Genomic DNA, 11496 nt, shown 5'->3' on the forward strand with positions numbered 1-11496 from the left:
TTTCCAAATTCCCCCCCCCCCCAATATCGTTATATAAAAGTTGCAATATATGTATCGAGCTAAAATTATATATGTATCAAACTAAAAGTTGTGTGAATTCTCTTTTTATTACATTACAGATTAGTAAACGAGTCATACATATATCCAGCTAAGTTTGGTGAGGGTTCACTTTTCGCCATTGCATGGATATATATAATAGCATTGAGTTTCTGTAACATTTATGCTAATTTTCTTGCGTAACTTTTGAATTAGTGCCTAACATAAAATACCCAAGTAAAAAAAGTCCGCGGAAATTCTCTATTTTCCTACTCATCTAACAGATTAATACCACTTAGCTTGAATCACCATTGCTCGAGAGATTTAGTGTGCCTGAAATCTGAGATGGAACACCGCATGTGTTTATACAATTAGAGGAAAAAAAATTCAATTGTCCTCCAATTGTATTATGACATGCGATATTTCGCTTTGTGTTTCGGACACATTGAAAAATCTCTCACATTACACATGTATTGACTGGATGCTTAAATTTTGAGGTGGTTGTCTCATTCATTTGTTATTTAATTCCAATTAATTAGTAAAGCAGTGCGATTATCCCTAACTAACGTTATAAATTTGACTATTAAGGTTTTTTACAAGGTTATGATGATAAAGCATCATTACCAACAGTATTGATGATATGGATGCAAGTTTTTTAAATACACCAAGTAACCTCTATATTATATGCTCAAATGATTAACGTACAAAGTAATATAATTTATTTTTCTCTAATTTTTTTTTGTTTATTTTTATTGTAATTCTTAATTCAGTAATACTTCTCTTCTCAATATTTTTTTTTCTTTGCACGAGCGATATTATCTATCACTAGGGGAGAGAGTGGACTAAACCTCACAATGGGCGAGTCATCTTAATATAGTTCAAATTTGCCTTTTGCGAGAATCGAACCTAGACCGCTCCGATGCTAAAACTTCAGACTTTGTTGGGGTGCCCAGATCATTTTTCAACTTTCTCAATATATTACAATTAGATAAAGGGATAATTTTTGCCACTAATCAGCCAGGCAATCCAACTTGGACCCTTTCGCTTTGATTAACTATTTTAATTTGAACAGATAATCATCTAGCTTAATTAATTCCTTAATAGCCACACAAATCCAACCCACATCTCTATCTTTATCAACTTAATCATTTTTAATTCAACAAGAAATATATAAAAAAATATCAGACAATATATAACAAATATAAACTTAAACCCTTAGAACAATTTTTAATTTTCCATGAATTGCGGTGCCAGTTTTTTTCATTTGGGTAAGAGATTTCGAAATTCCAAAGGATTGAGACAAGTTATCTAGAAATGGAGTATAAAATGTTAGGTAGATGAGATGAGGAATGTTATTCTAGTTATCATGTTGATCAAAGGCATATGAGAGAGATTTGCAAATAATTCACTCCACAAAATTATGAACAAATTCCTCGTCAAAATACTCTGTGGCCAGTTCACAGAATTTTGTACATATAACCAAAACCATTAATCATATTATAAATATTATCCATTTCCTCCAACCCTCCACGGATATATATATTAGAAATCAATGGCATGCTCACCGCACCAATTGAGAAAGAAAATGTAATATAAATAATTAAACAAAAAGGGAGAAAAGAAGAAAGGAAAAAACAGTGTGGAGGGATGTTTGGGTTGGGGATGAGCTGTCCTGGTAGTGCATTAGATGCTTTTATCTGATGCTTACCTGCGCTGTCTCACTGCTTCCTACCCTGCCCTCCACTGGGACAAACTGGACTCACCCTCCCACTCCCTCTCCCTCCGATATATGTAATTTACCATTCGCACCAGAAGGTAAATCGGGAGAGTTTTTTTTTTGTTTACGAATGCGGGAAACTCTTTTATTGCTGAAAGGGCCACTTGAGGATAAGTGAAAAGACCATGCTGCACCTAAAACAGTGTTGGCTGCGTGATTTTTGAGAGATTTTTCATTGTGCCGGGAGCACTACATATCATTATACAACTAGTGTGACAATTGAAGAAAAAAAAAATTCGTTTAATTGTATAAGGATATGTTGTGTTCCGTCCTGTGTTATAAAGACACCAAAAAAATCTACCGTGACTGTTTCGGAAGCACAGAGAAAAAAGGAAGATGGAAAATAAAAGAATGTTTATAGGGAGAGAGAGATGTTGGATAAATAATTACTGGGGACGGGATGGGGCGGGGCAGGCATAAATGTGAGTGTAAAAAAGGCGGATTCTTATCATTCATTTCACCAGACCCCACGACTGGAGGGCGGAGGGCGGAGGGCGGAGGACGGAGGACGGAGGGCGGAGAGGTCTCGTCCTTCTCTTGTTTTACTTCCTAGCTAGTAGCTCCACCACAGAAGGTCCCCCACCTGCTAAATTGACCTACTATCTATCTCTCTCTTTCTCTCTCTAAATTAAGAGTAAGTGCTAGTTCTGGTGGTGCTCAGGGTCAGGGGAAGGACAAGAACCCCACAAGCACTTTACTCTTAGTCTTAGCTTGGTCCAAACCCAATCCAATCCCTGCAACATTTTTAAAGAGATTCTCACTCCACCCCCACCTCTCTCTCTCTCTCTCTCTCTCTCTCTCTCTCTCTCTCTCTCTCTCTTCAGAGTCCAACCCAACCCTAGACAGAGAAAGACACAGAAGAATGAAAAGTACTATTGTGGATGACTGATGAGTTAGAGAGAGAAAGAGAGAGAAAGGGGTGATGAAGATCAATCAGCCAACAGCAACTTAAAACCCAAGAAAAAAAAAACACACAAAAATAAAGATATCATCTCTCTCTCTCTTCCTCCCTCCCTCCCTCCAAGTTCAAACCCTTCCCTACCAAATGGACTTATCAAATTTCCAACCCAACAACAACAAGAAGCAGCAGCAGCAGCAAACCAACAACAACACTTCCACTTCCACTTCTAACAACAGCAACAACAACACAAGTCTCCAACACCACCATCTTCTTCCTCACCTTCAACAAAAATTCCAACACCACCACTCTTCCTCCTCTTCTTCTTCTTCTTCCCACTTTGTGGGCCCCTTTGATGGCATCAGATCTTCCTCAGGAGGAAGAGGGGGAGGAGGAGGACCCCCTTTCGTGGGCTCCATCTCAATTCAAGCTGGCCTCACCACCACTTCCCATTCTACCCCACCACCACCACCAACTTCTGCTCCTTCCTCCTCATCTTTCTCATCTTCCTCCTCCACCTCCTCCCCCTCCTCCACTTCCACCTCCGCCGCCCCTCCCCCTCACTTAGTCGACGCCTCCCTCGCCATCGCCACCAGATCCGATCCTCACCCACCCACCAGACCCGCCTCCCTCCTCGACTCCGCCAAAAATAACCAAACTCAACAGCAGTTGACCATTTCACCCGCCACCACTTCTCCTCCTTCAGCACCGGCAGCACCAGCGACCCAAGTGGCCAAACGATCCACCAAGGACCGACACACAAAAGTCGAAGGCAGAGGCCGCCGCATACGAATGCCGGCAACCTGCGCCGCCAGGGTCTTTCAGTTGACCAGAGAATTGGGCCACAAGTCCGACGGCGAGACCATTGAATGGCTCCTCCAGCAAGCCGAGCATGCCATCATCGCCACCACGGGAACCGGTACCATCCCCGCCAATTTCTCCACCTTGAACATCTCCCTGCGCAGCAGCGGATCAACGCTTTCTGCTCCGCCTTCCAAGTCCGCCCCTCACTCCTTTCCCGGCGCCTTGGCCCTCGCCCACCATCCTCGCTACGACGAGGGTTTTGCCCATTCGGGTTTGTTGGGGTTTCATCAACAGCATCAACAACAGCAACATCAACAGCATCATCATCAGCCGCATCAGTCTCCTCTCATGACAGCAGATCAAATTGCAGAAGCGCTTCCAAGCGGCGGCGGAGACAGTGCTGGAGGCGGCGGTGGAGAGTCGACTGAGAATTATATGAGAAAACGCTTTAGAGAAGATTTGTTCAAGGATGATAATCAAGGGCAAGGCGAAAGCGGCAGCGGTGACGGCGGAGGGTCGCCGTCCAGGAATAAGGCATTTAAGGGCGCGAGTAGCGGCGGGTTACAATTGCCGAAACAGCAGCAGCAAGGAGCGGAAGTAGGATCTTCGGGGGTTTTGAGGCCTTCGAGCATCCTACCAGCCACTGCGATGTGGGCAGTGGCACCTGCCCCAACGAGCGGTGCTGGCAACACATTCTGGATGCTGCCAGTAACCGCTGGTCCCGGTGTACCCTCTATGGCATCCGCAACATTTGGGGCTGGTCCTTCAGAAGCTGCCCAAATGTGGACATTCCCGTCCTCAACCGCGAGTCACGGGAGCACATTGCAAGCGCCAATGCATTTCATGCCGAGGTTCAATCTTCCAAGCAGTCTTGAATTCCAGCAAGCAGCAGCCGGCGGCCGAGGGAGTCCCCTCCAATTGGGTTCCATGCTAATGCAGCAACCACCGTCGCAGCATCTCGGCCTCGGAGTTTCGGATTCGAATTTAGGCATGCTGGCGGCTCTTAATGCATACTCTAGAGGTGGTTTGAATATGAATTCCGATCAACACCAGCAGAATCATCATCATCCGTTGGATCATCATCATCAAGAACAACAACAACATCAGCCTCAAACTACTGATAGTGGAGATGAAGCCCCAAACAGTTCTCAATGATATGAATAATATTTGGTTAGTTTATTTATTTATTTTTATTTAAATTAAATTTGGTAATGCACATGATTGCATTGACATGCAGCTTAATTAGATAAAATTTTCAGTGTGCCGGAAACACGAAAAACCTCTCGCTTGATCATTGAAGTCCTCCTTCCAATTTTTCATTTAATTAATTAATTAGAGGATGAGTAGGAACACTAAAGATTTGTTGGGTTTGTGTTTTTGCAGATTTGGAAGTTGAATTCGTGATGAGATGAGTGCATGGATGGTATCGCGTTGCATCTGTCTGATAAAAAGATAGGTTTCCTAGCTAGCTACCATTTGTTTGTTAATTTTTGGTCATTTTTTTATTTCCTTTTTTTGAAATCAATTTCTAGATTGGTTTGGAGGAAATTCAAGATTAATATGTAATTTGTTAGTTTGGTCCAAAGGGGCTTAAAAGGGAACAAGAAGAGTGAGTGAGATTGTATAGGAGGAAGTATTTATTTATGTATCTATTTGTGTTGAGTGTTTTTTAAATGCTTTATTTGTATGACAAGAGAAAATAGAAGACAAGCAAAAAGATTAAACGAGAGAATCAACCATGACTCTTTTTTACTTTATTTTTTTGGTAACGTAAGGGGGTGGGTCACCTAAAAAAACTAGCTCAAAGAGTTATTGCAGATAGTTCGAGTCCTACGTACTTCCATCATAACATCAAATAACTAAGTTCAATTTTAATAAGGAGGATTCTCAAAATAATGGTACCCAAGATCCATATTATAGTTTCAATTGGCAAATTCATGTACCACCATGTTCTTCTTCTGCTAGACAAGCACTAACTTGCATTCGCGTGTCATAAGTTGTTTGCACTAATCAATGATGCTGACAAGAAGATGAAAGCTGGTTTAAGTCATATTATTAATTAAATTAACCACCAAAACTAAATTCATCTCCACTCATAATCTTGAAATACTCTTGTCAGCTACAAGTTTTAGCATCAACCACCCGCCATTTGCTCAAGTTGACAGAGAACCGCCAATCCAATCACCGATATTATCTCTAAGAACTCCTCCTGCACCTATATTTCCAATGGTAGTGATCCGAGAACCGTCCACATTAGGTGGATCCCAAGCGAGAGACACTTGCATCCTTGGAACACTAGAGCATACACAATAAAACATAACTCTAATTCTGATTGCATCGATGTCTTTTATAATAAAATTGCATTTGCTAGGTTAGCTTAAATTCGGTACAATATCGGTACTTGACTCATTAGTAGTAAGCCGTTGGACTCCCTCTGAAATCTTGATAATCTTTTTTCTTTCGAACTTTGACACACACACATTGTATAAAGCATCTCTTTTTAAGTTTTACCTCTGAAATGGCAAAAGGCTAAGGGGTATTTTGATATGGATCCAAAATAACTAAAAATTGGACCTATTTCAAAAGTAAAAAATCACTAAAAATTGAACCTATTTCAAAAGTAAAAAATCATAAAAAATTGGACCTATTTCAAATTTTCTCAAAAGCTAAAGCCAACAAAAATGGTGAGCTGCTGCTGGTTCTTCACTTTATGAGATGGAAAGGAATGTGGTTGCCAGATGCATATAGATAGAGCAGCTCAACGCCCGAGTTAACCTTTTTCTTAGGGAAATAATAAGAAGAGAATTACAAAACATATAGGACAAGGAGATGAAACCAGCAGCCAACTAAGTTGATGTGTATGTGTGTGTGTGTGTGTGTAGAGAGAGAGAGAGAGAGAGAGCATATAAAATGTAATCAATCCAAGACAGAAGTTACAAGACAGAAGAACACAAGAGAGCGATTAAATAAACAAACAAGCCTGAGAAGGCAAGTCAATTGGCTTTTACCTCCCACCAAATTGTAATCGCTACTACCATCAGCACATCTCTAATCGAAGGGTCCAGATGGTCAGAGAGCCGAAAATAATCCGAAAATCATTTCCAATCGAGAGCCAGACCAAAGGGCTCGTGGGCCCCACTGGATAAAAAAGGGCCAACCGACCTGTCCAAAGGAGCCAACCGAGCCAGAATTTGAAAACCAACGGTAACTAGCTGAAGTCAGCTAGCCGTTATTTTTGAATTTTTTTTATTTTTTTTTATTTTACAAAATTTGTTTTAAAAATTGTAAAATTTTTTTTCCCTGTAACTTACTAAACCATTAAACATTACATAACATTAAGTAACATGAAACAACATTAAACAATATTAAATAAAATTAAATAACATTAAACAATTTGGAATTGGATGAGGACCCCCAGTTGGAATCCGAAGATGATCAAAAGTTGGAATTCATTGTAAACTTGAATTGAAAGAGATTGAATTGAAATAGATTGAATTCAAAGGTGTGTGAATTATAGCCAAATATCCACCCTATTTATAGTCCAAAAAAATTCAAATCCAACAGCTAGTTAGTGTCAGTGTGCAACGGCTAGCTAACGTTACTTAGCCGTTGGATTTGAATTTAAGTTGTAGTTTTTAAATAATAAATTATGTTTGGCCATTTGGCCCTCTGTTGGAGATGATTTTTTGTGACAGGGCTAAAATGAGCCCTATGGCCCTCAGTTGGAGATGGTAAGAAATATGACCATGTACTGTTCATTAAAATATTAATTTTTTGGAGGGCCAGAAGGCTAAAACGAATCAACGGGTCAGCTTTCGGTTGGAGATGGCCTTAGCCACCACCCCCTATTCCCCCCCTCCCCCCCCCCACACACACCACATTGTCACCACTCATACCCAACCACCGTGGTCACTACCATGTCATCACTAATGCCACTATCACCACCTTCGTTGCAACCACCATTCTCATCACAATCACTGATATCATCTTAAAATTTATATTACAAAAGCATTATTACTAAATATGATTTTGTTTACTTTCTCAATCTAGTATATTAAACCAAACACGTTTCCAATGCCTTTTTTCTCAAATCAAACTACCGTACATACCTTTTTCCGATCATAAAAATACACAATTTTATTAGTCGTTTTCATTTTGCAAAACAATTCCTTAAATATTTGCGACATAGACCATCTTAATATGTACACCATAATTAATCACATTTTACAAGCTTCTAGAAGAAAACAAATGCTGTAAGTAATCTTTTGAGGGGTATCCGGAAAAGAAAAGAAAAAGGCACTTGAGAAAAAGAAAGAACAACAAAAAAGGAGAAATAAAAAACGTTGTGGTTGAAGCCAGCCACCAGACAGATCAGTGACAGACATTTTTGAATTTTAAGGGTGACTTTTATGTTGACTTGTACAGTTCCCTCTTTTTCATTGCTTAATCATTTTCTACCATAATCTTATATATACGATGGAGCATACGACGGTTTATCGTAAAATAATTATGTTTATACACTTTAAGGTGGTTAGAATTTTACATTTTGGGGTCTCGTAGATATTTTACTATTTATATCTGTCCCCACTAAATTCTGGTGTATTTCTAGTTGGCCCCTACTTGATCTGCCTACTTTTTATTTAGTGGGCAAGAAGTAGACAGCATATTATCCCTAAAAAAGCACGAGGGTTGCATCGGCATTGCATCAACCATCAACTAGGAAAAGAAAAGAAAAGATGAAGCACGTGTTAGAGATCTTAATCAAGTTTAGGCACATTGTTATGAACTTACGAGATTTTCTTAATTGAAAACATGAGAAAATTAACCACCAAAGTGTACACAAAGCAAAATGATGAATAATGTTAATCGAACTCGACCTAAATTCAGTATGTGTATTGTTTAAGAAAAGATTGAAAAGGATAGAGAATTATGATCAAATTTGGAGGCTCCCACAACTAGCTTGGAGGAGAGATGGAAACAATGAGGCTAAGGAGAAATTTTTATGTGTACTGAAAACGCTTGTCATTTTTCGAAAAGACCAACAGAAGCGCACGCCACGCTTGGGCATGTACCACATCACACCAAACCTCAAATAAGGAGCAAGAAAGCTAAATACAAAAGAAAGTGTCATATTATAACGCTGGAGACACAATTGGATAGAACAAATATCGGAAGTCATAGTAGTTAATATTACAGTATAATAGTATTCATCTTCACTTGTAGGTGAGAGATTTTGGGTTTGAGTCTTGTGGATGACGTGTTTGAAACCAAGTTGTTCCCCACCTTTAATGTTAATATATCGTTGTATAAAAAAATGTGAAAAATCAAGAATATGAGAGAATGAGAGATAAAGAATGAGTATGAGACCAACTACTTTCTCTTGATCAGTTTACTCCTTGATTTTTAAGTATTGAATTACAAAATATAATGAAGGAGACACAATTAGGCATGCCCGTAAAAAAGAATTAAATTGGAAAATTTATTTATTTTATCTCGTCGGTGTTAGTAAATGTGGATGAAGGGAAAAGATACTTCTTCATGTAAGTAAGTGCTATTAATATTCACCAAAGAAAAATGCTAAGGAAATCACATATTTGTACCATGTACAATCTCATGCGCGAACTAACGCATACAATCTATATACAATATCATAAATTCATCAATTAACGTAACATGTACGCCTCACTTGTCACATAAGATGGTACGCATGTAGTCTCCCTAACATTTTTCTTCGTTAAAATACTACTGCAATTTCCTGAAACATTAAACATAGTTCTTAGTAATTTGAAAAATAATGAACATCAAGTGTAATCTCAACTCTAGCAACCAACTTTTAGCGGTGCACTCTTCCATTCGAGTGCACTACTAAAAGTTGGCTGCCAAAATTGAGAGGATCGGGAGAGAATTGATCCAAAGATGATCCAATTCCCACTTGGTGAAGCCCTAGGGTTTGCAATTGGCTTAGGAGACAAAACTCAACTTTCACCTAATTCATAATAGAAAGTTAAAAATACTTATGCTGAGCATATCCACTTAATAATAATTTACACGTAATTAGCATCGTTGAGCGTTACACTAATCCCGCAATTTACGCAGGAAAAGGTTAAGAAACTGGGATTGATTAATTTAACACCGACGCTGTAAGGCTTAAGCATAATAAAGTGATTTAAGTTATTGGATATTAGTTTGACTTGTATGCTCACAAAAAGTTGGAAAAAATGATTAACTTAATCCCAACACGCTTAAGTTTATCAATTCGCAAGATGGCTGTTTGCATGAAGTGGATGGACGGTCAGGATGGGTCTTGTTTGGTCTGCTCGATCATCATCAACGGTCACGGAGCCACCAGCGGCACACTACTTTATCTATTTGTCGGGGGAATAAGATCGTATTTCAATTATGCTTCCACGCGCTTTCTCGTGCTCCAATCATATGCGTCGAAAGTGCTGCTTTGGTAAGATTGGGTACTTATACGGCGCGTGGCTGAAGAAAGAGCGTGTACTGATGGATGCGTTTGAAAGTACTTTTAAATAGCTGAATAAAAAGTGTTTTTGAACTAAAAGTACAGTACATTTTGAAATAAGTATCAGTTATGTGCTTCTTGTATAAATGAAACACTTCAAGTGTTTTTTCATAATTCATTTTCATTTTTACTCTAAATTGGTTCCAAAAACACTTTCAGTTATCTTAAAAGTACTTCCAAACATGTTTTCAATCATTTTAAAAGTACTTTCAAACACACCCTATATATTAGCATAATTGCATCATGCTTACAAAAATTCTATGGTGGGTAGGGTTCAAACATTTTAACTGTTATACCTTAAATTCTAAGGAAAATTAATGAAAAGGGCTTGAAAACTTTGAGTTTTAATGATAAGGACAAAATAAAGGGTAAAGTGAATAGTACCAGGATTGACTTTTTAGTGTAAAAATGTAGTTTTTCGTTAAAGTGAACAGTACCAAGTGCTTTTCGTTAAAGTTCCCTAAATTGTATGCTTTTAACCAAAGATATAATAGTTAAAAAATCCTGAGTATCCGTACTTCATAACATCATATAAATCCTTGTATATATGGAAGGAAACTAATATTTCGAATTAATATCGAGTCCCGGGTGGATAAGATCTTTCATTTCAACCCACTCTCTTGAGTACTGATCAGAGTAGTAATATAGCTTCTAACAAAGAAAAATATTCCAAATTAATACAAAAAAAAAGGAAACTTAAACGGAAAGCTCCTGGTACTGTTCATTTTAACGAAAAACCATATTTTTACACTAAAAAGTCAATCATGATACTATTCATTTTACTCTTTATTTTGTCCTTATCGTTAAAACTCAAAGTTTTCAAACTCTTTTAATTAGTTTTCCTAAAAAAAATGACATTGGTAGTCTAGTTGCTCTCGTATGTGCACTCAAGTTCGACTCCTCATCTCAACAATTTAGGCTATACTAACTAAAGCAAGAGGCTTGTAGTTTAAGTCGATTTTATGATGCATCCGAGGTTCCGAGTTTGGTTCTTTCCTCCCCACTATAGCTGGTATGAAACCCAACTATAATATGAAAGCAAAATGTGATACAGCAACAACAACAACAACAAAGCTTTTTCCCACTAAGTGAGGTCGGTTATGTGAATCCTAGAACGCCATTGCGCTCGGTTTTGTGTCATGTCCTCCGTTAGATCCAAGTACTCTAAGTCTTTTCTTAGGGTCTCTGAAAGCAAAATGTGATAGAATTATAAAAATTTGTTCATCAATTTAAGTGGAGGTATTGAGATTTAAAGCATCCAAACTCAAATCCTCTACCATCTGGACAGTGTTAGTAAAAAAGTTAGCTCCAACATCCAAGATTTAACAGATGCTCCTTAGCTGAAATCTTGAGCAAGCTACACAACTTCAATTTCGAAAACCGAAGCCACGAGTCCACAAGTGAAAATTGCACGAAACCACATGGACAACATAGATGTAATGTAGGTTGCTAACTGAG

At 38.5% G+C, this 11496-nt stretch overlaps 1 protein-coding gene across 1 annotated transcript; it reads left to right on the top strand.

Moving 5' to 3' along the window:
• Positions 1–2408: 2408 nt before the first annotated feature.
• LOC126632379 (transcription factor TCP8-like) lies at positions 2409–5247 on the top strand. Its single transcript, XM_050302758.1, has 2 exons — positions 2409–4685; positions 4899–5247. Exon 1 carries the CDS (start codon positions 2859–2861, stop codon positions 4668–4670), a length of 1812 nt encoding a protein of 603 aa, XP_050158715.1. The 5' UTR covers positions 2409–2858; the 3' UTR covers positions 4671–4685; positions 4899–5247.
• The last annotated feature ends 6249 nt before the right edge of the window (positions 5248–11496 follow it).

The sequence above is a fragment of the Malus sylvestris genome, chromosome 8 (assembly GCF_916048215.2).
Source record: "Malus sylvestris chromosome 8, drMalSylv7.2, whole genome shotgun sequence".
Classification (NCBI taxonomy): Eukaryota; Viridiplantae; Streptophyta; class Magnoliopsida; order Rosales; family Rosaceae; genus Malus; species Malus sylvestris.